Raw genomic sequence first — 26,164 nt, forward strand, 5'->3', positions numbered from 1 at the left:
GGGTACGGTTTTATGGGTTTGATAAGATTTATGGTTGTGTTTGTGTCTCTATATTGACTTTGTTGTTTTGGGCCATATAAATGTGAGGAAACATCAGCATTAAGCGAGTTAACAATGTCATTGGCAAATGTTGCCATTTATCGACTATTTTTGTGGGTATTATTATCTACCAAGTCTTGCTTTGTTTGCCGTTGCATTTATGGAGTTTTGAGTTCCAGATTTACGTGGTGCATTGAATGTGATACACGAGAAGCAAGAGTTTCCTGGCTCGCGATTGGATGTCATGCTGTCACTTCTGTGGACATGTGTGCCACACTCAACCAATCAGCTTGCTTGTTCTTGGTAGGTGTGCACCGCCGGCTCGCCGGTAGTTAAAGCAGCTGAGTTTGGGGGTGGGGGGCTTATCGGGGAAGCAAGTCACCAGCAGCCGAGCCCACCAGACCGCTCCGATGGACCCCAGCGACGATGTTGAGACGGGGGAGACTGAGAGACACCCGGCACTCTTCTACGTGCCCATTCCAGACGCGTCCCCGGCTAAGAACGAACAGGAGAAGCTGTCGGGGGTGGTGAAAAACGTCCACCGAAAGCTCCGCAGGAAATACAGAGAAGGTGAGGCCCGCTCGTCCGCAGTTTCGGCCAACCGAATGCTAGCTTCCCGAAACAACACCAACTTCAACCTTCATGTCGTTGTAAAACATTTATCGTGTTGTCTTGCTATACTGTGTGCTATTTGAAGAACTTACACGTTGTCTGCCGTCGACGTTAGGCCTCGTTTTTACCGAGGGAGGCCTTTTAAATATTGGCCACCGATAGCACTGACGATTAAACGAACTACAAAACCGGCTAACGTTTGTGATTAAAGCTTAACTGGACGCAGAAATTATAACCACGAACACAATAAAGTTGCATAGTCTAGTTAGTAGGCTTCGATTAACGGGGATAACCAGCCCCTCCTGTTGGGAGATATGCACAAGTATGACTTATAACTGTAATGATCATTTAAAAATATATATAAAATCTTGTTTTGCAGGGCATTTCACTAGCTGAATGTTAAAACATGAATCAGCCCTTGACTAAATATTACCTCTTAAGTTAGCCTGAACAAACACTTTTCAAAGAACTCTTGACATCAAAACTAGTGTTACACATAAATTCACAGTAACTGAAAAATAAGAGCTCAAAATACCACTTAACCCACTACTATGCTAGTAAGACAATAACAGTTGCATTGCATCATATTTTACTGACTGAAGTGGCCCCTGGTAGAATAAACGGTGTCATTACATTATACAAGGGTAGGCCAAAAGTTGCTGTCCACTTTCAAATGTTTTCACTTATTACATAAAACAACTGTTTTCCTGGTGTATTTTCCTTCCTGGACTCCTTTCTTCCCTCAAAGTTGCTTTGTATGAATGCATGCTTGAAACTTGCTTGTCCACCTTACTTCTGTCTTTTCAGAATCAGAATCATCTTTATTTGCCAAGTATATCCAAAAAAACACAAGATGACAACAGACAGTCAATTGACAGTGAACACTTTTGAGACATAAAGACATTGACCAAAACAAAAAAAACAAAACTTTCTTTTCTGCCGTTCTTCCTTTCAGACCGACTTTTTCCTCTCTGCATCTCTTCCGGTCTGACTTTTGCCCCTATGTCCCTGCCTTCCTTCTTTCTTTCCTTTCTTTCCTCAGACATGCTTTTTATTCACACTTTCTCACACATCCTTTCTTTCTTTGCATAAAAGTACTTTTTGTTTGTTCCTTCCTTCCCTCCATCACAACAGTTTTTTTAATTCATGTATCCTTACATCCTTCCTTCTCTGAAATATACTTTTGTTCCTTCCTTCCTTGCTTCTCTCCTTCTTTCTTTACTTCCTGCCTTCCTTCCCACAAACCTGCTTTTTATTCACACACCCTTACATCAATTCCTTCTTTTGCATTCCTTTTGGCTTTTCCTTCCTGCCTTCCTTTCTACTTCCGTCAGACAGACCTGTATTTATGCATCCTTCCTTCCTTTGCTGAGAAGTAATTTTCTTCCTTCCTTCATCACACCTGTTTTTTATTTATGCATCCTTACTTTGTTCCTTGAACCTGCTTTTCTGCCAGTTACGTCCTTCCTTCCACCTCAGACCTGATTTAAGTTTTCCCCCCTTTCCTTCCTTCCCACCTACTTGACTTTTCTGCCTAAAATGACTTACTTTTAAACCAAATTTTGATTGACACTGTCAGAGAGTTGTTAATTTATCAACTGTTTATAATCGTGGCGATGGTTTGCGCTCCGTCATACTGATAGTGCCAGTCCAGAAAAGACCGTGCACTGAAACGGGAAGTCTGTAGAGAGGGTGGAAACAAACATTTGTGGAACTCAACAGCTATTTTTGACAGTTTACAGGGTGTATGCACACCAGGCTGATCATTCCTTGTCAGTTATATATGATAAGAACCACATTGCGCAATACAGACAAACACAACAACTATAAATAGTCGAAGGAGTAAACATAGTGTTTGTTATCATAGGTCTGGGTCTGTATTGAAAGTCAACTGGGTCAATATTTGCCTCAGTGCGCCTATTGAGGACTCCTGGCCGAGACTGATGTCAAGTTGGTTGTTTTGGAGGCTCCAGTGTGTGCTAGCTAACCACATGATTGGCTAACAAGCAAAGTGTGATCTGCTTTAATGACGGTGGTCATGACCTTGGGCTGAGGCTAGCGCTGCTGCTGTTTACAAGCATTTGTAATGCTTCTCTGAAAACGGGTTGTCGCGGTGCTAATGCTCTTTCTTCCCAAGTACATCTTGAGTTGGGTTGCCAAAGGGGTAAACATTTCCAGTAAATATCCAGAAAGTTTCCACTGAAAGTTACGCTGTGGAAATTTGGAAAGGTATTGCGCATAAAAAGAAACATTTTGTTTTGTCATACGCAGACATTCATGCCAAATAATACATTTAAAAAGTAAAGTTCAACATATTTTTTTTAAGTTGAACTTTTTCAAGTTTTTGTTTGAATGATCAATTATTTCATTGAAGAAGGAAAACATGAATGTTGACTTAAATAATACTCAATGCTCACCCATCTGACCCAACCCATTAAAAAATTCAAATGCCCTGGTTCAAAAATTTCAAAAGTTCAACTCAAAATGCCTTCAAAACAGTTGAGCTCAGTGATTATCAGTGTGGTACTAGTACTGCCAGTGGTACATTGGCTCTCTACTGCTACGCAAAAGAAAGACTTAAATGTTCAAACTGTGCATAATGTTACATTGACTTGAACTTTTTTTTTTTTTTTTTAATCCAATGCAGTACAGTTCAGTTGTGTGTGTGTGTATATAACCTTTCAAGCCTAATACATTTGTATGTCAAAAACACACAAGGAATTTGTCTCCGGTAGTTGAATCCGCTCTAGTATGACAACAGACAGGCATTTGACAGAAAATACTTTTGAGACATAAAACACAGTACGGAGCGTCACCGAGCAATAAAAGGTTACCAGTAGTGTGGTAATGCCGATACATTTTATTTATTTTTTGACAATTGTGCAAATGATGCCGAGTCCTCTAGCAATAAGAGGAGTTTTAAATGAGGAATAGAACAATGGTCTGGTACAGTGACAATTGTGCAAATGGTACAGATACTTCTCAAGCACATGAGTGGCATATGCAAATAGTGCAGAGTGGCGAGACTTCTATAGTGAGTGCACAAATAATGTATAATTGACCTGACAGAGAGATGTGTCAACAATCTCAAGACAAAATTGGCAGCATGTTACAATGGAATTGTAAGTTAACTGTTTAAGAAGTTCAAGGCAAGAGGGAAGAAGCTGTTGGAATGTCTGCTAGTTTGTTTGCATTGTTCGATATTGCCTACCTGAGGGAACGAGCTAGAAGAGGTGGTGACCAGGATGTGGAGTGTCTAAGAGGATTTTGCATGCTCTTGTCTTGGTTCTGGCAGCGAGCAAGTACTCAAGGATAGATGGGGGCGTACCAACAATTTTTTTCAGCAGTCCTGATTGTCCGTTGTAGTCGGCATTTGTCTTTTTTTGTGGCAGCACCAAACCAGACTGTGATGGAAGAACACAGGACTGATTGGATGATTTCTGCGTAGAACTGCCTCAACGGCTCCTGTGGCAGGCCGTGCTTCCTCAGAAGCCGGAGGAAGCGCATCCTCTGCAGGGCCTTTTTGAGGATGAAGTTGCTGTTGGTCTTCCACTTCAAGTCCTGAGAGACTGTAATTCCCAGGAACTTGAAGGTTTCGATGGTTGACACACGGCAGTTGGATACCGTGAGGGGCAGCTGTGGCGAAGGATGCTTCCTGAAGTCCACAATCATCTCCAAAGTCTCGAGCGTGTTCAGCTCCAGGTTGTCGGCCATACCACAGCTCCAGCCGCTCCACTTCCTGTCTATACGCAAACCCGTCACTGTCTTTGATGAGGCCGATGTCTGTGTTGTCATCTGCCAACTTCAGGAGTTTGGCAGCCGGGTGCGTTGAGGTGCACTTGTTTGTATACAGAGAGAGAGGAGCAGCGGAGAGAGGACACATCGTTGGTGCGACCCGGTCCTGATGGTGCGTGTAGATGAGGTGATGTCCCCCAGCCTCACCTGCTGTGTGCTGCCCGTCAGGCACCTGTGAATCCCCTGACAGATGGCAGGCGCTCGCCGCTGAGCTGGAGAAGAGTTTGGGGATGATGGTGTTGTTATTTTAGTAAAATGTTTTATTTTCCTATTTCAGCACAGTGTTGTTGTTTAAACTGCATAATGTTGCAGTGGCTTACAATAATATTTAATAGGAGTTTTTAGTCATAAAAACACTATCTCTACACTACTGTCTTTTTATGTTGGTCATCATGGTTGTAGAGGTATTTCTTTTAGGTGATACTTGGTGTAAAACGTTTGCGAACCACTGGTATAGATTTTAGAAATAATTTGTGCTTTCATATGGTTTTCAACTGTACTTGCATACAATTTGGCTGTTTTAGTCAGGCTTATGTTAATGTAATGTAATTTCACCAGCTATACGTCAAATTTCAGTTTTGTAAATTCCTGGTTCATTCTTGTTAAATCCCTTGAATTCCTGGATTTTTGAAACCCCATTCCTGCGCAGCTGATGTTGTTTTCTGACATCCCTCCTCTGCCTTTTCCTGAACAGTGGGCGACTTTGACAAGATCTGGCGTGAGCACTGCGAGGATGAGCAAACGCTGAGCGAGTACGCTGTCGCCATGAAGAACCTCGCTGATAATCACTGGGCTGCCAACTGCGAAAAGGAGGGACGCATCGAATGGTGTCGCAGGTGAGTCTTCCTGTTGAAACCGATGCAACCAATTACTTAACATTGCCCCCAAAAGCTGAGAAATAATGTCATTCCAAATGCACAATAGACTTTATTTATTGGTTTAAAAAAAATGGAGGTATTGTTGGACAGTGTTTGTGTTGTTTGTGTGTCCGCAGTGTCTGCCAGGAGTATTTCTGGGATGGTGGCATGAAAAGAATGTTGGAGAAAGATGAGAAAAGTCCTTCTTTCTCCACCGGTCCCATTGAACAGTCTTCGAGTGGACGACCGTCTTGTTCTATCCAATGGTAAGATGAATTCTCATTTCCTCAACATATTATGTAGTGTATATTTTGCAGTAGTACAGCACATTCCTGCCTATTTGCAGTTCATATTTCCCTAAGTCACCTATTAGCATTTTTTTTTTTCCTTCTGCGGAACCTATTCTTAGCTATTAGTTGAACTGCTCTAAGATGCCACAAAAAGGCACCAAACCCTGGCTAAAAAGACATTAGTAAGTGGTATCAAGAAAGTATGAAGTGATAAATCTCGACTGAGAAACTAATATTGTATTTAAAAAAAAAAAAAAAAAAAAAATCATTTCTAAGCCATTAATTTTTAAGGGGAATGTGTAAAATGAGTTTGAAATGACAAAGCATTTAAAGGTCATAGTTTGCTATATTTATGGTTTAATCTTAAAATAGACAATTTTGAATGTTTTTTTGGCAGGGCTCCAGTACTGTTTGGGGTGTGGCTTTTTCCCTACCCTGTGCAAATAGTTTGGGTTTACTGTTCTGACTTACTTATACATTTTACCAACTATGATAAGGAAATGTCTGAGCAGGTATTGTTCTCAACTGTGTGTGGACAATACAACTGGTTTGAAAGAGAGCATATTCTGTGTTGCAGTTCAGGCGCTCAGATGGGGAAAATGCGCCTCCTGGACGTGGGAAGCTGCTTTAACCCTTTCATGAAGTTTGACGAGTTCCTCACAGTCGGTATCGACATTGTGCCTGCGGTTGAGGTGAGAGCGTGTTTTGACTTCATGTTGACGTCTAGAAGCTTTTCCTGCCGCCTTCGATATGGCCAAGAGTGACTCATGGGCGGCCGATTTTGTTCAAATCCAATCAAATTTTATACTTTTCATACAGTGAAAAGCAACTCGAAGTGCTTAACAGAGTTAAAAGCAATCCCGTCCCTCCACACATCCACACTGACACTCGCAGACACACACAGGTTAAAAAATAATAATGTAATGACCTATGGCTGGGCACAGAGAATCCAAGTGGGGAAACACCATCTCAAGGAGCCGTCTGCACCGAGAGCAGACAACAGACCGCGGCCACAGGACACCGGCACAGAGTACAGTGGTGTAAGAGGAGCCGCATAAAGTATGGCGACCTAGGACCCCATGAAGCAGGACTATGGCCACGGTCCATCACAGCTTCCAGTGCAGAGGGCTCCCTCTGAGGAAACACTGAAAGATAATAAAATAATCATGAACATCCACATAAACATATGTATATATGTAACTCAAAGTTCAAGGAACGCTAGAATGATTTAAAACATAAAATACCTAAAACTATTTAAAAAAAGAATTGCATAAAAATAAAATCCAATAAATAACAATGACACAATATAAAATGTAATGAAAGTTGAAGAGGAAATAAAACAATTTATACGTGTGTTTAAAAGCTAAATTAAATATTAATTAAAAGCCAAATTTAAAAAGGTCAATAAAACAATTTATACGTGTGTTTAAAAGGTAAATTAAATATTAATTAAAAGCCAAATTTAAAAAGGTCTGGCTTAAGCCTGTTCTTAAGAACATGGACATTCTCAACAGCCATGATGTAGCAGGCTGTTCCACAGACTAGGGCTGTGAAAATGAAACGGATGTTGTGATGCGAGCAGTCGGTCTGGAACCTTTCATGTCAAAGAGAACATAAAAACTTGTAATGGAGCACCTTTTTAAAAGGGGGGACCTCACTGTTACAGCGACAGTGAGCATAAACTATGAGGTCCACAATGCTTCTCAATTTTGAGATTTGAAAATCTCTCCCCCCCCGCCCCCCCCCCCACCTCAGCCACTTTCAAGACTATTCCAGGAGAGTGCTGGTGTAGGGCAGAGCTGGACAATGAATTCAAACAAACAAGTTATTATTATTATTATTAATCAGTTTATTTGAAAGGGGACAATGCAATTTCATAAAACCATTAGCCAGGCTAGTTTTCATCTGTCGTCCCCTGGCCATGATGTAAAAAAGCAGTAAAATACATCTAAGAGACAATATAATACAGGATACATAATCAAAGCCTTACTATACTATTAAGAGAGAATAAAACTACATCATTTGTTCATAACAAAAAAAACATCATAACATACTTGTCTTTTAGTGTTGGCAGCTATAGGTGTTAACTAGCCACATTTTCAGTTTTTTTATGAAGGCCTTGTATGTTGTAAAGCAGTTTAACCTCCTCAGGTACTGAGTTCCACTCACCAGCGCTCCTCACTGACCAGGCTGACTTACTGAAAGTGCTCCTGCACAGAGGAATGAGACAGTCACCTCTGACAGAGCCTCGAGTGACACTCTCAGAGCTATTTCTTTGGCTGATGAACTCAGCCAGAGGAGCTGGAGCCAAATCATGCAGTACTTTATAAATCAAATTAAAATCTGCAAATATGTGAAGGTTTTCCCAATTTAAAAGACTGTATTTTTTTTTTAATTGCACAGTGATGATAGTGCCTTGGTTTTTTTTTTTATCCATCACTTTAATTACTTGTTTGTACAAAACTTCCAATGTTTTTTTTGCATTCTGACCAGCCTGGGACCAACTGGTTATGCAATAGTTAAAGTGACTAAGAATCATTGAATTGAAAGTAAATTTTTGTGGCTTCAGTTGACATTTCATTTCAAATTGCACGAAAATTTGTGAGGTTTAATTTGTTTTTACACAATTTGTCAATATGGGCTTTAAAGGAAAGCTGTGAATCTATTATTAACCTATGATATGTGTATTGGCTGACAATTTGCATTTTTTTCTCCATTAACAAGTATGTCGGGGTCAGGTGATACTCTTATTTGTTTTAGTGAAATACATGCCTACAGTTTTAGAAACGTTTAGCTGTAGACAGCACTCCTGCAACCAAGTTGTGACACAGGACATTGTATTAGTGAGTTTAGCAGCAACAGTATCTTTGGAGCGACCATGAATAAAGAAAACCGTGTCGTCTGCATACATTACGCACCCGTTGATATAAAGACTAAATAAAAGGGGCCCTAATATTGATCCCTCAGACCAACATGCTAACCTGAGTTGTATTCATATTTTGTTTAAATAAGCTGCTACTTGTGTGTATACACCATCAATCAAACCTTTGGATACACTTTTTCATGCTGTTGAAAGAGACAGTGTCCAAACATTTGACTGGTGGTGTATATTTAAAAAAAAAAAAAAAAAAAGTTATTTAAATATGAGCAGTCATATAAAATTGTTTTTCTATATTTTTACAGTGTGCTGATAAAATTATGTTTTTCTACATTTTTACAGAGTGCTGACATTTGGAGCACTAACCTATAAAACAAAACAAACTGATCACCCCTCAAAAGCTCAGCTTTGAGTAAATTAAAAGCTCTGATAGAAGTGTGACGTATCATCACGTATAAGCCTGACATGAATTAAGTTCTGTTTTTCTGTTGTTTTTTTAGGGAACCAGTGATGTATTACAGAAATATATTTTTTTTTGAGAGAGAATATAGTCTTTTTTTAATTTATTTTTTTTCAATAAAATTTGATAAAAGATATGATACAAGAATTAGGTTTTTATTTTTTTAAATCCACTTGTTTAAATTAACTTCCCTCGTTGAACTTGTATTTAATATGGTCACCACTCCTATTGAATATTTTTCCCGAATTCTGAAATGTTCCACCACTAGCATTTGTTTTAAGATAAAATGACAATAAATAGGATGACATTGAGGTTGTGTGCGCTTTTCCGGTCCTTCAGAGCGTGTACAAGTGCGACTTCCTCAACCTCCAGCTCCAGCGGCCCCTCCAGCTGACGAGGGACTCCGTGGAGGCCTTCCTCCGCCACCTGCACAACCCCATTGACGCCCTGCCGGGAGAGCTCTTCCACGTGGTAGTCTTCTCCCTGCTCTTGTCCTACTTCCCGTCACCCTACCAGCGCTGGATCTGCTGCAAGAAGGCCCACGAGCTGCTGGATCTGCACGGCCTGCTACTCATCATCACGCCCGACTCCTCGCATCAAAACCGCCACGCCCTCATGATGCGCAGCTGGCGCGTGGCGGTGGAGTCGCTGGGCTTCAAGCGCTACAAGTACGTCAAGTACTCCCACATGCACCTCATCGCCTTCCGCAAGGTGTCGCTGGCCACCACTAGCGACCTTGTGTCGCGCAACTACCCTGAGATGCTCTACATCCCTCAGGACTTCCACACCAGCGAGGAGGATGAGTCCGGCGAGGCACAGGCTCGCTCCGACTTCGAGGACGACCAGCTGGCTTGGGCCTTCGCCGAGCTTCCCGACGCCTATGACTCGGATTCCGGGGAGAGCCAGAGCGGCTCGGTGCCTGGCTTCCAGGAGCTGGAGGACCCCATCCTGCTCCAGACCTAGCCTACCCCCCTCTCCTCTCTAACGTCAACTGCTGCGCTGCCAAACGTAAACCTGCTGCATTCCCCTCGCCCTCCCACTCCTCCAAACCATACGGTTTGCACAGTGTGAAAGAGAGATGTTTACATATTATTTTCTCATAACACTCTCTCTCTACATATATTTTGATAAATAGATACTTTTTCTAAGAGTTGGAAAGTGAGCGCCCCTAAAATAGCAACGCTTTCCTGCTTCTTGACGTCCACCATTGTCCCCCGGTGTGTCTGCGTGCCGAACAAGAGCTTATGTGCGTCGGGCCGCTCGCTAACAAAAATCCCCCAAAAACCAAACGACGACCTGAGCAGCGTGACGATTGATGATTGTGTTGAAGAGACTGAACAAGTGGACTCTGGTGGGCTGGCTTGAAAAAGTTAGAAGCACTCCTTTCAAAGACATTGGTGTTGTTCAGTGTTGCGTTGTTTTTAACTCCTTAATGATTTATGCATCCTTAACAGCAATGTGGTATTTGTAGCATACTAGGACCATCTAACTGGAGTATTCTTCTAATGTGACTTAGGTGTGTTTCTTATAGTGTCACAAGGTACTAATGTTCAAAGTAGTATTTTTATTTTATTTTTTTCATAAGTCCCCGATATTGGTTATTCTTGTATAACAACACTTTTTTGTTTGTTTTCAAGCAGAGAAATGATACAAGTGTGTCGCTGCCAAACAGACTTGTTGGTAGCAGTAACTTTGATATCACGCATCCTTGTATTTAAAGCAGGGGTGGGCAACCGACGACCCGTGGGCCAGATACTGCCCGCAAGAGAGTTTGATCCGGCCAGCCATGTGATTTTTCAAAACCGAATAAAAGCACATTTAATTCGTAAATGGTCATGATGTAACTATGGAACAAATGTATCAGCAAAAAGGTTGCCCACCCTTGTTGTAAAACTGCTCCTTAAGACTGAGAATTCACCTTAACTGAAAATCTTTGCACTAGTTAAACCTCTGAAACAAGCGTGAGGCAATTTTTTATTATTATTTTTAATCTTATTAAAGCAATAGGTGCTGCTGAAGTTTTTAAGCGACTAGCGGACGTCGGCGTTTGTGCGTATGAATGACGGCGTCCTGGCACTTTATCTCTCACTGATCCCAAAGGGCGTTCCAAATTGACCTATTTTCTTACGATGACCAGCAAGATGAGAAAGTGGCACGTCCGAAGGTGCCTTCGCAGAGACCATTTCCTCCCCCTTAACTCATTCACTGCCAGCCTTCCCCGTTAACGTGGATATTTGACTTCTAAAGCAGTCAATGGCAGTGAATGTGTTAAAGATGTCACACGTCGACAGCACACAACGGTTTTTCTTGTCATATTGAGGGTTAACGGAAATCCTTTCCTGTGCCTGTAATGCATGTTCATATCGCTCAGTCAGTGGTTGTGTTATGGAGTGGTGCAGTAGTCTTCCAGTGTTTTCCTGAGACTCATTTGCATGGTTTATCATCAAACATTCTCAACAGTTGCAGAACAACGTGTGCTTCTTGTATGGTTGTGTTTTTTATAAACATAAATGGAAGGTGTCTGTGTGGTTTTTTTCGCCATCAATTTTTAACCAATTTGTTGTACTATCTTGTAACATTTTACGCCATCCAAGCTAAAGCTATTCAGTAATAGTAATTCACGCATTCATGTAAAAAGTTGATATAACTGAATCAGTACACTTCTCAATGCAATTTACGTGTATTTTCAAAAGTACTACTCCGTTACCCTAGCTGAAATTAAGTATACTCCCAAGGGTATACGGGCTGTGATTGCAGGTTTTAACATTTACTTTTCGTTTACCATCCTTTGGACCTTACATACTTGCGTAGGATTTGTATATTACATTTTCAAAACGTCAATTTACGGCAATTTTAGTGTTTCCTGAAAAATGCGGTCTGTGGAGAGACTCTTTTGGGGCTTCGCGGCCGCCGTAACCGACACCTAGCCATCAATCATGGCGTTCTGAAAACTTCACGCGTCGAAACTTGCTGAACTGAAATGCCCTTCACTCTCTGGCACCAGGTTCGCCTCTTTCCGCATCTTTTCAAAGCAAGTAACTCTGCGGGTATCCAACTCGGTATGGAAAATGACACTTTTGTACCTTAACGACGAGCTTTGTTATGCGCGCTAACGTCAGCTCGGCTAACAACTTTCGCCAAGTTAGCAACGCAGCTCAACTTTTTGTCTTTTTTTTTTTTTTTTTTGCGACGTCAATGTCAAATGTAGCGAAACGCCGTCTTAAATCACCGGCGTGTCTGTTTTGAGTGTGTTCAAAATCAGTTCGGGGCGAGAATGTGGCGTTTTCTGCGGTACTGCGTCAGCCACAGCCTCCGAGCGGCGACGATCCGACTCGAGGGGGTCAACGGGGAGGGCGGCCTGTGGTCGTCGGTCCGCTGCCTGGGCTACCTGTCCGGCCTCAACCTGATGGTGGCGCTGTGCCTGGGCCTCTTTGTCCGCTGGGAGAAGACAGCCAATTCTACTCTGCTGGTCATCTTCATCTTGGCTTTGCTCGTCCTGGTTTTAGCCGGCGTGCTGTACTGCTACTTGGGCACAGAGCGGCTTAGCCTCAGCCTTTTGCACCTTTGGTTCGGCTTCCTGTTCGGTCTGTTGTGCTTCGTCAGCAGCCCCGAACTGGGAGGCATTGTCAAGGAGCAGGTGGCCAACGGGCTGCTGCTGTCCAGCGTGACCCTGAGGACGCTGTGGGCGCTGCTGGAGAGGATGCTGGGCTACGCCAGGCACCGGCCCGCTTTCCTGACCTCGGCCGAGCGGCTTCAACTGGTGGGTTTCGCCGCCGCCAGCACGGTGCTGGTCCTGCAGAAAACCCTGAGCGTCACGATGCTGGCCGTCGCCCTCGGCGCCGTGGTGATGGCCCTGAGGATGAAGGCGCTGCTGGCGCTGTCCAACTTGGTTTGCTTCGCCCCCATCGCCGGGAAAGTCGTCCTTCACCTCAGAGTTCATACCAACCCATTCGCCTTGGGCTGCTTCTTCGGTCTGCTGGTGTGCGACCCGCTCCTCGACGTGTACTTTAGCGGCCTCTCCGTGACAGAGCGCTGGCAGCCCTTCCTGCACCAGCGGGGCTTGTGGCGCCGCCTCTCCCTGCTGCCCCTGCTGCTTCTAGAGGTTACCTTCCTGGTCCTGGCAGCGCAGGTGCTGGGTCACTTGTACCCCTGGCACCTAACCCTCCTGGCGTTTGCGGTGTGCGCAGTCTTCTGGGCCATCTGCCACTTGGTGTTCTTCATTAGTCTGTGGGGCTTTCACAGTAAGCTAAGCAACTGCCAGAGGGTTTACCTGAGTCAGGGTTGCGGGGCCATCGGGCTGGATAAGATCATGGCCTCCAAAGGCATGAGACACTTTTGCCTCATCTCTGAGCGCCTGCTTCGTTTCACGCTGTTGTCCACCATCGCTGTTGCTGCTCTATGCTGGCAGGTAAGCGACACCGTTGTGCATTTTTACTAACTGAGCCTTCATTGGATACTTAATCCACCTTGTTATTCCATTAGAATCATGTCACCATTATACAAACCATAATACAGCACAAAAATGCAATGTATCATTGTAGGGCTGCGATGATTAATCGAATAACTCGAAATAGGATTCATCCTATTTTTAAATATTTTTTTTCTTATATGGTATTTCTGTTTTATAGTCTTTTTTGTAGTCTTTTAGAATCCAGTGATTCTTTGTATTGTTTTTTTTTTGCAAACGTTCAATAAAAACAAAACAAAAAAATGTAAAAGTCAAAGGCAAATCTTTGGCTCAAGCTTTAAATGATCATTGTTCAACACCAAGTAATGTTACTTGCAGTTGCACGCCTTACTCCATGAAGAAAAACTGGCACGATGGTGGCAAGCCAGGAGGAAAGAGGCTTTAAATAAACAGAGAATGTTCAACGTTTAGGATCATTTTACACACAATTTACGCCAAGTCACTCCACACGCAGAGAGTTAACAGCCAGCCAACTCTCATTCACTTACACCCCCGTCACTTATCAGGCCAGGCCTCCAAAGTCACAGATACTACAGTAGAATGTGAAAATGGCAACCCCAAGTATGCAAAAATAATACCTGCACCTCACATGCACGTTATATTTTATTCAGCAAAATAAATTTTTATCCAATTAATCGATGGGCGGCGGCACGGTGGCCGACTGGTTAGAGCGTCAGCCTCACAGTTCTGAGGTGCGGGGTTCAATCCCCGTCCCCGCCTGTGGTGAGTTTGCATGTTCTCCCCGTGCCTGCGTGGGTTTTCTCCGGGCACTCCGGTTTCCTCCCACATCCCAAAAACATGCATTAATTGGAGACTCTAAATTGCCCGTAGGCATGACTGTGAGTGCGAATGGTTGTTTGTTTCTATGTGCCCTGCGATTGGCTGGCAACCAGTTCAGGGTGTACCCCGCCTCCTGCCCGATGACAGCTGGGATAGGCTCCAGCACGCCCGCGACCCTAGTGAGGAGAAGCGGCTCAGAAAATGGATGGATGGATAATCGATGGGATAGTTTGTAGAATACTCAATTCTAAATAATATTCAATAGCTGCAGCCCTAGTGTAAATTAATACAATTTCATGGAACAAATTTCAAAAATGTAAGTTGTAAATGTAGGTCAAATCTAATGACAACAAGCGGCTGTAGAAAATGAAGGGTTATTTAAAAATAAAACTACTCACCTTCACTTCAAAGGGTGCCACTTAACACGAGCAAAAGGTGTTTGCATTACTGATTGTGTTGGCTGTTAAAAAAAAAAAAAAAAGCAACCAACCACTCCTTTAGATTGCTTACTTTCCTGAGGTCTCGCATTTACTGATGTCAGTGCACATTTAAGTTTTGTATGACTTTTGAGGCATGTTGTTTAGACATTTATGATTGAACTCCAACTTGTTAAGGTTCCACTGTATGAATATTTGTTTTTTAATCAAAAGGCTGACGACAATCACACGGTTCTACTGCCTCAGACATGACCCTGCCATTTTGTATCAACTAAAGTCCCAAATGTGGTTCGGTACATTTGGCTGAGGCGTGTGTCCGTTGCGTGCAGGTGTCCAGCAGCATCTTCTTGAGCGCCTTCCTGCTGGTTCTTCCTCTGGAGTCCATCTTCCATGGCCTGTTCCACGAGCTGGGCAGCAGCCTGGGGGGAACGTGTGTGGGCTATGCCGTGGTCATCCCCACCAACTACTGCAGGTACGCCACAACATGCGTATCAAGTACTGCATTGCATCCCGAGGTCCTGAAACTTTTTATCACCTAAAAAAAAAAAAAAATCTTAGCTGTGTAAATATCACTATTATGACCAACTTTATTAGCGTGGTAGACCTTAAAGTTCATCAAAAACAAGATGAAAATTTTATTCCTGCAGTATTCCTAATATTAGAGGTACATCTTAATAAATTAGAATATGATAAAAAGTCAATTTATTTTAGTACTCTTGCATTATATAGATTCATTAAACACTTGGGAAAATACTTTTCAGAAGGCAAATTCCTGCCTAATCATGTTCACTGTTTGTTACAGCACGTCCTAGCTTCTAGAGATGGCGAATTTGGGGTTTTCGTTGCTGTAAGCTATAATCGTCAAAAATATATACATATTGAAAAAAAATCATGACATATTTAACTCTGAATGTGTGCAGTGCATCTATAATGAGTTTTACTTTTTGAATTGAAGTACTTAACTTAAGCTTTTGACACTATTCAAATTCATTGAGATGGACCTGTATTGTGAGCCACTTTTACATCATTAACACCATGCTTGAATATCCATCCATCCATCCATTTTTCTACCGCTTATCCGAGGTCGGGTCGCGGGGGCAGTATCTTTAGCAGGGACGCCCAGACTTCCCTCTCCCCAGCCACTTCCTCCAGCTCTTCCGAGGGGATCCCGAGGCGTTCCCAGGCCAGCTGAGAGACATAGTCTCTCCAGCGTGTCCGGGATCTCCTCCCGGTGGGACGTGCCCGGAACACCTCACCAGGGAGGCGTCCGAATCAGATGCCCCAGCCACCTCATCTGGCTCCTCTCGATGTGGAGGAGCAGGGGCTCTACTCTGAGCCCATCCCGGATGACCGAGCTTCTCACCCTATCTCTAAGGGAGAGCCCGGACACCCTGCGGAGGAAACTCATTTCGGCCGCTTGTATCCGGGATCTTGTTCTTTCGGTCACGACCCACAACTCATGACCATAGGTGAGGGTAGGAACGTAGATCGACCGGTAAATCGAGAGCTTCGCCTTTCGGCTTAGCTCCTTCTTTACCACAACGGACCCATACAAAGTCCGCATCACTGCAGACGCTGCACCAATCCGCCTGTCGATCTCCCGTTCCATTCTTACCTCACTCGTGAACAAGAACCCAAGATACTTGAACTCCTCCACTTGGGGCAGGATCTCATCCCCGACCCGGAGAGGGCACGCCACCCTTTTCCGACTGAGGACCTGGGTCTCAGATTTGGAGGTGTTGATTCTCATCCCAGCCGCTTCACACTCGGCTGCGAACCGCTCCAGTGAGAATTGGAGATCACGGCTTGATGATGCGAACAGAACCACATCATCTGCAAAAAGCAGAGATGCAATTCTGAGGCCACCAAACCAGACCCCCTCTACGCCTCGGCTGCGTCTAGAAATTCTGTCCATAAAAGTTATGAACAGAATCGGTGACAAAGGGCAGCCTTGGTGGAGTCCAACCCTCACCGGAAACGAGTCCGACTTACTGCCGGCAATGTGGACCAAGCTCTGACACCGGTCGTACAGTGACCGAACTGCCCGTATCAGGGGGTTCGGTACCCCATACTCCCGAAGCCCCCCCCCACCCCCCAGGACTCCCCAAGCGACACGGTCGAACGCCTTCTCCAAGTCCACAAAACACATGTAGACTCTGCTTCCTCATGGGAAGGTGTGTCGGTGGAGTTGAGGAGGTCTTCGAAGTATCCTCCCCAGCGTCAGCAGCGCCCCATCCCCACTATACACAGTGTTCGTGGTGCACTGCTTTCCCCTGCTGAGACGCCGGATGGTGGACCAGAATTTCCTCGAAGCCGTTCGGAAGTCTTTTTCCATGGCCTCACCGAACTCCTCTCATACCCGAGTTGTTGCTTCAGCGACCACCAAAGCTGCATTCCGCTTGGCCAGCCAGTACTCATCAGCTGCCTCAGGAGCGCCACAGGCCAAAAAGGCCCGATAGGACTCCTTCTTCAGCTTGACGGCATCCCTCACCGTTGGTGTCCACCAACGGGTTCGGGGATTTCCGCCACGACAGGCACCGACCACCTTATGGCCACAGCTCTGGTCGGCAGCCTCGGCAATAGAGGCGCGGAACATGGTCCACTCGGACTCAATGTCCCCCGCCTCCCCCGAGACGTGGGTGAAGTTCTGCCGGAGGTGGGAGTTAAAACTCCTTATGGCAGGGGATTCTGCCAGACGTTCCCAGCAAACCCTCACAATACGTTTGGGCCTGGCAGGTCGGACCTGCATCTTCCCCCACCATCGGAGCCAACTCACCACCAGGTGGTGATCAGTTGACAGCTCCGCCCCTCTCTTCACCCGAGTGTCCAAGACATGCGGCCGCAACTCCGATGACACGACCACAAAGTCGATCGTCAAACTGCGACCTTGGGTGTCCTGGTGCCAAGTGCACGTGTGGACACCCTTATGCATGGTGTTTGTTATGGACAATCAGTGATGAGCACAGAAGTCCAATAACAGAACACCGCTCGAGTTCTGATTGGGGGGGCCGTTCCTCCCAATCCCTGCCATAGAGGTGACATTCCACTTACCTAGAGCCACCTTCTGTAGCCGGGGATCAGATCGCCAAGGTCCCTGCCTTCGCCCACCGCCCAGCTCACACTGCACCCGACCCCTATGGCCCCTCCCACAGGTGGTGAGCCCATGGGAAGGGGGACCCACGTTGACATTGGGGAGGTAGGATTTCTTCATTCTGTCAGTGGAGCAGGACAGTAAAATCAGCCTGTCAGTGGAGCTGCGCCTCTGCCTGGAGATGGTGCTGTGCGGTTGATGCCACATGGGTCAGGCTGTCCAACTCCGTTCCCACAATGGATCCTGCCTTGCTCCTCAGTTCATCATCAATATTTGTAAACCAAGAAACAATTTATATTTAAATGGTAAATGGACTGCACATATATAGTGGTTTGTCTCCACTATCACAGTGCCCAAAGCGCTTTACAAAGCCTCACATTCACCCATTTACACACACCAATGGGCACCTGCTGCCATGCAAGGCGCTGCCGGGCCCACTGTGGGAAAATTAGGGTTCAGTGTCTTGCCCAAGGACACTTCGACATGTGGACAGTCGGAGCCGGGATTCGAACCAGTGACCCTTCGGTCACGGGACGACCCGCTCTACCGACTGATCCGCAGCCGCCCAAACAGCCTAAACACAAATGCGTAAACACAAACAGTGTAGCAACACGTACAATATAACAATACTTACAGGCATATATTCTTTATCCTCTGCGTAAAACGACATATATTACTGCAGCTTAGTTGCAACAGCCGTCTGTGTTTCATCATCAAAGCTACGTGTAGTAAACCTATGTATTTATAATACCGGCTGCGTGTGCTTGTTCCAGTCCCGACGGGCAGCCCGTGTTGCTGCCCCCCGACCAGGTGCAAAAGCTCAACCTGCGCTCCACGGCCATGCTGAGCAACATCCAGCGCTTCTTGGCCCAGCACCTCATCGAGACGTTCGGCTGCGACTACTCCACAGGCGGCGTCACGCTGGAGGCGTTGCAGGCCAAGCTCAAGTCCTTCATGGAGCTGCGCACCGCAGACGGGCCGCGACACGACACCTACGTGCTCTTCTACAGCGGACACACACACCGCACAGGGGAGTGGGCACTGGCAGGTGGGTCGCTATTACATGCTCAAGCATTCTCATTGTAAACATGTCATTTGACCAAGGCAAAGCAATTGAGAAAGCAGGGGAAAAGGCTTGAATGATGATTTTAGCCGACTTCTCTACTTCTGTAATTTGAATGTGTGACGTGTCAAGCGAGATGATGTTAACGTGAAGTAAATTCCTTCAACGCGAGACAGAATTACGGCCGTAATTTACATTTCAGAAAGGTAAGTTTATTAAAAAATTGTGATGGAAAGATATGGTTAACATGTTTTTTTTGCGGGGCTAGCTAACTAATTCACGCAGAGGTTCCTCTGGATTAATTTGTGTTTTTTAAACCAATTAAAGTTTTTGTCATTGTTTTCAGTTCAAGTCAGCGGTAGTCACTTTTCTGCCACCTGGAAATATCCTGGCACCATTGGTGGAAAGTAACAAAGTACAAATACATTGTTATGGTACTTAGTCCCCCCCCCCCCACATTTAAAACCAGATAGCTGTACTTTCTACTCCTGACTTTTTCCCAACAGGTTTATTACTCTTTTTTCAACCTCAGCAGATGACATGTTGTGAAAAAAGATATAAATAGAGAAAAGTCAGCCAAGGTTGATATCTTCTTTGATTGAGATCTTGGGGTTTTATAATGCAGAACATTAATTATAATCTCGTTACTGAGATGACACAACAGATTAGAAAAAGGAAGGCATTGCCAATCCATGGTTTTATTTAAGAGAAATGTTTGACGTTGTCGGCTACAAGAATGATTGGTGGCGAATGTGTTGAATCTTGTATCAATCTCAAAGCCACCAGCTTCTGCTGTTCAACAACATGTTTTGTTTTTTGTTAACTATTATCATCTTTCAGATTTGTGTTGTTTTGCTCATGTAGGTAAGACTTATCAATTGAGTCCTGATTATCCTGTCGGAATTTCATTGCAGCAAAGCTGTATCCAGTGATTTGCTAAGTTATCAAAATGCTGTAGGTATAGTATCTTTTGTGTGCGTGTGTGTGTGTGTGTGTGTGTGTGTGTGTATATAATTGACTGGAAAACATTACTTATGTACATGTTAGTCTGTACATTTTTTTACTTTTAAGAACAAGAGTTCAATCAGTACTTGTACCTTTACCAGTCTTGTTTACAAAACGATCTATACTCCGACTTCAGTACAGAATGTGAGTACTTTGCCACCTCTGCCTGGTACCTGTTTAAAACATTGTGAAATTGTCTTTATTGCAGAATTTTTCCTATCGCAAGTGTGTCTGGAATGTAATTCCTGTGATAAGTGGGGATTATTGTATTTGAATAGTTTAAAAAAGCGAATCTCAAAGTTTTTACAACAATTATCACCTCAACAAATACTTAGCTCTCCAAGTAGTCTCTGGCTACCTCCCACATTCCAAAAACATCCATGTTAAGCTCATTGAAAAGGCTAAATTGTCCCTAGGTAGGAATGTGAGTGTCGATAGTTTGTCTATATGTGCCCTGCGATTGCCTGGCTGGCTCGCCAAAAGTCAGCTGGGATAGGCTCCATCTGACACATAAAATTGTATCTAAATAAATGTTTGTTTAAAAACTAACTGTTCTTAAATATTAAATGCAAATCTATAGAGCTTCCAAGTTAAATACAACTGAAGTGTATTTAGGCAGTGTTGTACTGTGTCCTTTAAAGGGGGAGACACGCTGGGTCTGGATCAACTGTTGGACTGGTGGCGGGAGAAGAACGGTGCCTTCCGCTCCCGCCTCATCCTGGTGCTGGACTGCGACCACTCGCTGCCCACGGTGAAGGCGGCGCGGCAGGTGGAGGGCATTTACGTGGCCGTGCAGGGCGGTGGCGAGCAGCAGCAGCGGGGCGACTTCCTGTCGCACTGGGTGGCGTACAACTGCGACGGGGATGGCGGCGTCCCGTGGTCACTTAGGGCCGGGGCTCCGACAGCCATCTACGGCGTGTCCCGCCGCTGGAGCGACTATACGCTGCACCTGTCCACCAGCAGCGACCTCACCGACCACTGGAGGGCGTACTTCCCCCGCGTGGCCTACCCAGTGGTGCGTTCGGCGCTGTGGTGCGGCGGCCTCAGCCTGCTGTGGCCGTGCAGCGCCTGCCTCAGGTGCCTCAAGAGGGTCAAACTCAACTGGTTTCCTCCCGCCGTACTGGACACGGAACAAGGCTTCAAACTGGTCCGATCTTAGACGGGAAATCTAGTAAAGGCTGTTTCGTTACGCTGGCAGCTCATCTTCTTACGAACTTGCAGCCATTTTGTTACTGACTAAAAAAAACAACAACTGTGCCAACTGTTGCGTTTCCAAGATTTCTATCCATTCTTTTTCTGTAGAGCCTATCTCAGCTAACTTTGGACGAGAAGTGGGGTAACCCCAGGATTGGTCGCCAGTCAATCACAGGGCGCATATAGACAAACATGCATTCACATTCACAGTGGTGTGAAAAAGTGTTTGCCTCTTCCTGATTTCTCTTTTTTTGAATGTCACAAATGTTTCCCATCGAACAAATTTCATTAGTCAAAGACAACACAAGTAAATGCAAAATGCCTTTTTTTCAAATTGTTTTTTTTATTAAAGGAGGGAAAAAAAACAAGCGCAACCACTCCAAACCTACATGGCCCTGTGTGAAAAAGTGATTGTCGTCACCCCCCCGCCCGCTCATTAATACATAACTGTGGTTTATCATACCTGACTTCAATTTTGCTAGCCACAACCAGGCCTGATACTGCCACACCTGTTCTCAATCAAGAAATCACTTAAATTGTCCTTAAATATGAATGTGAGCGTGAATATTTGTTTGTCTGTATTTGTTCTCCCATTGGCTGGCCATCAGTCCAGGGTGTATCCCACCTTTTGCTGAAAGCCAGCTGGGATGGGCCCCAACGCACACTTGAACCTGATGAAAATAGATGGCTTACTAGTGGTACTGGTTTGCACTTGTTCTTTTACATTTACAGTGTTTAACAAATGTTTGAGACCAGAAGATACCATCAAGCATCGTGAAATGCTTTAATGCAAACTCTTTCAATTTCAGTGAGCAGATGGATTTCAAACTGAATTCACCTTTTGTTTTGTGCCTCAACCTATGAAACCAAAGTTTCTATCCTTGACTTCCGGTAGATAACTTAATTTTGATATCGAGAAATATGCTTTTTTAAAATTATTAAAATGAAAAGAATAGATTTTTGTATTAAAAATATCAATTAGCGGATTTTCTTTGGTGCTGGTCGAATAAATGTTAAGCACTGTATGTCCTGGTCTGTATTATAAAATAATTACCAATGTGCCTTTTTCTTCTCACTCTGATGTCACCAAAGTGTTGCTATTTATCACACTTAAGCCAAAGGGCTTCATCTCCAAAGCAGTGACCTCAGATCAGCCTTTTAAAAACAACTTTCAGAATATTTTTGATTTTCCTTTTTTCCACTTTTCTATGCATACACTTGATTCAATGACTTTCACTGTATTTTGAAAGCAAAAGGTTTTTACAGTAGTGAAAGAGGAGTTCAATTATGCACAGAAGCTTTACTTGGAAACTTGTGCATTATTTATGCTATTATTCTCATGTCCGAATGCTTTCACAACTCGATTAATAAAATGTAAAATTAAAAGAAAAAAAGACAAAAAATAACTGTTGCAACGCAGGGCCTTGTGTGGTGATGTCATCAAGTGACTTGTACATTTTAAAATTGTGTTTTACTGTTTTTTTCCCTAAAAACTGGTTGATTCTAATGCATTTTAAAACTATATTTGCAGTAATTTAATTTGTTCCTTTATATACTGCAAATAAGGAAAATATTTTTTAATCATACATTAAAATACTGTAGAATTGGTAAATTATGATCAATAATCGTTTTATTAAAATTTATTTTTATTTGTTGGACTTAACTATTTATCTCCTGAAATGGATTAAAATTATTTTCCAATAATAAAACTACAATAATTTTATACATTTAATATATTTCCACAAGATGGCGCTGTCACTGCCAACGGTGGTGTTATCGACACAAAAGAAGTTGCACACAAACAGTCTGTCATCAAGGTATTGCTTTTATTGACATACAAAATAAAATAGTCGTCCAGCTATGAGGTGGTGTATATTTCTTTTTATATAGAAAACAATTTGCTGGTACAGCAGCATCTCAGGTTATTTATGACCTTGGACCAGGATACCAATGGAGACAAACCAAAGCAGAAATGACTTTTAACTTGTTTGGGTTTTTATATATGGATTTTTTTTTTTTTTTATATACAACTTTTATGTCTTAAATAAATCCAAACTAACAACTGAACAGAAAGTACTGAAATGAATAATTTATTTTAAAAAAACGTATTGCAAGTTCTGTGGTTGAGTGGAAAAAAAACAACCATGTAGAACTAAGACAACTATGGAATGTAATCACAAATAAAAATGAGTTAAATAAGGTGCAAAAATGATTTTGTGTTTTAAAAGTCCAAATGTGTTTTATGGCTTCAGCAACAAAAGATCTCCAAGCTTTTGGTCTTTAAACAGATCAGATAATGAATTGTTCATTCAAGTAACAGGACACCTTTGTGATCAAGTTGAGCACTTGAGAAGCACATTCCACCCTGCCTAACATTAAACTCGGCAACAAAAAAAAACCTCAGGACACCTGTTAGAAAAGCAAAAGCCTCCCCTAATGCTCCTAATTTATAATGAGCATTTCCATTTCTTTATCAACTTAGCATGGCCCTCAGAAACCTTCAGAAAATTGAAACAACCCCTGATGGAAAAAGTTCATAATAATAAATAAGAATAATAAAAAAAATCATATTTCTTTGTTTTTGTTTTAAGTTTAAAGCAAGCTTCCACAACTGCTGAACAGAGTGTGATTGTCACGATGATACTTAACCACTATACAATCTAGTGTTGGAAATGTATATTGGCCCTAAAAGACGCAATACAAACTAGCCTTACATTTAACAATATCAGTAGTTACTGCTGAGAATACACTCTTTTATTTATTTTTTTAAACTTAACTTTTTTCTTGTTTTAGTCCAGCCTGACGAGTTTTTGGATGAAGAACCTGAACTGGGATTGAAGGACTTTTGAGTGTTGTGAACAGAGTTGGAGTGTTACTTTATACCAGTGATTCCCAACATTATGACGTCACAGAATATAATCAAATTTCACATAATTTTTCATTTTAGAACTACAAATAATGTTTTGTTCACCTATGCATGCCAGTCAGAGGCAGAACAAAAACTCTTCCACGAGGGGGGGGAGAAGGTCCACAAACTGTATGCACCCATTGCCGTTCATATAACAGAAGGGCACGCACACAATGCAGAAGTAAATTGAGACGAGACCATCATTGTTTCAGTGGATATACTTTTTATGAAAGTTTTGTTCAGTGGTGTGTCATGAAATTTTCCGAATGTAAAACGAGCCACTTAGAACTAGAATGGGCTAACTTCTGTCATATTTTTTTTTCCTTAGTTTTATGAGCTGGTGAGAAATAGTGGTCTTACGCCCGCCTTGAGTCTATTAATGGAAAATTAGCAATAAAGAACCATAGTGAGCTTACTCCTGTCACAAGATTTTTTCTAGTGAAACAGAGCCACTAAGGACTATACTGGTTTAACTCCTGTTGCAAGATTTTTCTTATGTAGCGGGAGCCCACTGAGGACTACAGTGGGTTAACTCCCGCCAAGATTTTTCTAATGGTACTTGAGCCCACTGAGGACTGCAGTGGGTTAACTACTGTCGCAAGATTTCTCTAATGTAATGCGTGCCCACTGAGGACTACAGTGGTTTAAGTCCTGTCAAGATTTTTCTAATGTAACGTGAGCCCACTGAGGACTACAGTGGGTTAACTCCTGTCACAAGTTTGTTTCCCTTGTTTAAACTGAGCCACTGAGAACTAGTGGTTTTACCATTTTTTTTGTCATTTTGAAAGAGTGATTTTTAAGTTTTGTGGGCTCCACCCAACAGCTGTTATTTAGCGTAACAGTGGTCCAAGTACAAACATCCGTCAAATCTATCAATATTTAATGAGACGAGAAATAACATTCACTTACTACTAATGTGTCGATTCACTGACACCCAAGCGAAAATAAAGACATGTAGACACTCCGTTGTTGCACTCGTGTCTACATGTTAAAAGTGGAACTAAACCTAGATTCAGACCAGTATTCATCTGAAAGATGCCTTTTCTCAATTCATTTCTGCACTTAACTTGGGGGGTCAAAAATTTAGTCAGGCCGCTCTTGTGGCTCAAATGCACCATTTACAAAAAGGTGGGGGATATTTGGATTTAGATTTTTTTTTTCTTTTTTACAGGTGAACTTAATTTGCCCTCTAAAGTTTTTAATGAACAAGTCCAACTGTTCAATGTTTCCGTACTTTTTGCATAATTTGCTGTCCTCTAACAAGGACCTAAATAGCAAAATTCATAAACGGGTGCTTTATTTTTTTGTAATTTCCCAGGACGTCCACTTTTATGCCCGTGCCTCTTTCAGTCTCTCCATTCAGCTCCGTGTTAGAGAACACAATCTATGTGCCCTGGCTCCAAAAATGTTGGGTGTGTTACTGTGGCTTGCTACGGACGCCAATGTAAAAGCATAGTGATGGACACAAACATGTTCTAGACACGACACGTGTGCGTTCCTGACTTTCATTCGCGGTCCGTTTAGTTCCATTGATAGCGCTTAGCACGGTTTGTAGCACTGTGGTTCGGAGTGATGCATTGTGGGACCTGGTGACCGTCTAATGTTTGGTCTCTTTTTCCTCCATCTTCATCAAGTCAACGTCCCAAAATGTTGCGTATAAATAACAAAAGTTCCACGTATGACTCAGCAATGGGCTTAAAATACAACAAAAAACCCTAGCCTCCAATCGAAATGGCCACCACGCTTTTCCCCCGGAAAAGGCAGCCGCGTCAGTCTTCGTGTCACAGTTGATTTCGTCTTCTCTCGCCCTCACTCAGCACTTCCTGTGGCGCAGGACGTCAGAGCTGTCGTTGAGTTTGCTGCGGCCCGAAGGGGCGCCGTTGCCCAGGGGTCGCTCGCGGTCGATGGGGTCCTCCTGCTTGCGGCGCCGCGTCTCCTTGTAGCGGAGGGTGATGTCACTAGCGCACACCGAAAGGGAGCAGGTTAGAGGTGGCCAAAGTGCAGCCCACGAGTAACATGCTGCACGCTTTGTTCGTCAATCGGGTCCCCAAAGCACATGATCAAGAGTGCTGGAATATTTGTTACATTCATTTAGCCATTTGCGCACCTACAATTGCTTAGTTAATATGTATTGATTCATTCTTTTAATTAATTTATCTCATTCGATAATTTGTTTATTGATTTTGAACAGTTTTACAAATACTTTTTGAAAATGACTGCATTATTGGTCAGTAATATAAATATGGGGTAAATTTTAGCCTAAAATTGGTTAAATACAATTTTCTGA

The 26,164-nt window shown here is 43.3% G+C and overlaps 3 protein-coding genes across 6 annotated transcripts in view; 2 read left to right on the forward strand and 1 right to left on the reverse strand.

The window, feature by feature from the left end:
* Positions 1–33: 33 nt before the first annotated feature.
* Positions 34–11,451, forward strand: bmt2 (base methyltransferase of 25S rRNA 2 homolog). 2 transcript variants are annotated; one of them, XM_061773515.1, is made up of 6 exons: positions 34–609; positions 5,141–5,282; positions 5,441–5,569; positions 6,171–6,285; positions 9,271–9,599; positions 9,709–11,451. In XM_061773515.1, exons 1-6 carry the CDS (start codon positions 450–452, stop codon positions 9,914–9,916), a joined length of 1,083 nt encoding a protein of 360 aa, XP_061629499.1. In that variant the 5' UTR covers positions 34–449; the 3' UTR covers positions 9,917–11,451. The 2 variants fall into 2 exon arrangements, with proteins under 2 accessions (XP_061629499.1, XP_061629498.1); XM_061773514.1 differs by having other exon boundaries at positions 9,271–11,451.
* Positions 11,452–11,549: 98 nt separating this feature from the next.
* LOC133478014 (transmembrane protein 168-like) lies at positions 11,550–23,059 on the forward strand. The gene is made up of 4 exons (XM_061773503.1): positions 11,550–13,339; positions 14,946–15,088; positions 18,481–18,755; positions 20,417–23,059. Exons 1-4 carry the CDS (start codon positions 12,206–12,208, stop codon positions 20,932–20,934), a joined length of 2,070 nt encoding a protein of 689 aa, XP_061629487.1. The 5' UTR covers positions 11,550–12,205; the 3' UTR covers positions 20,935–23,059.
* Positions 22,782–26,164, reverse strand: part of ptdss2 (phosphatidylserine synthase 2) — a 24,968-nt gene continuing 21,585 nt past the window's right edge. For 2 of the 3 annotated variants that reach the window (XM_061773512.1, XM_061773511.1), the window contains one exon: positions 22,782–25,835. In XM_061773512.1, coding sequence (XP_061629496.1) covers positions 25,691–25,835 — 145 coding nt within the window. In that variant the 3' untranslated portion in view covers positions 22,782–25,690. The remainder of the gene's footprint in view (positions 25,836–26,164) is intronic. The other variant, XM_061773513.1, reaches the window with a different exon arrangement.

This window comes from Phyllopteryx taeniolatus, chromosome 5 (assembly GCF_024500385.1).
Source record: "Phyllopteryx taeniolatus isolate TA_2022b chromosome 5, UOR_Ptae_1.2, whole genome shotgun sequence".
NCBI lineage: Eukaryota > Metazoa > Chordata > Actinopteri > Syngnathiformes > Syngnathidae > Phyllopteryx > Phyllopteryx taeniolatus.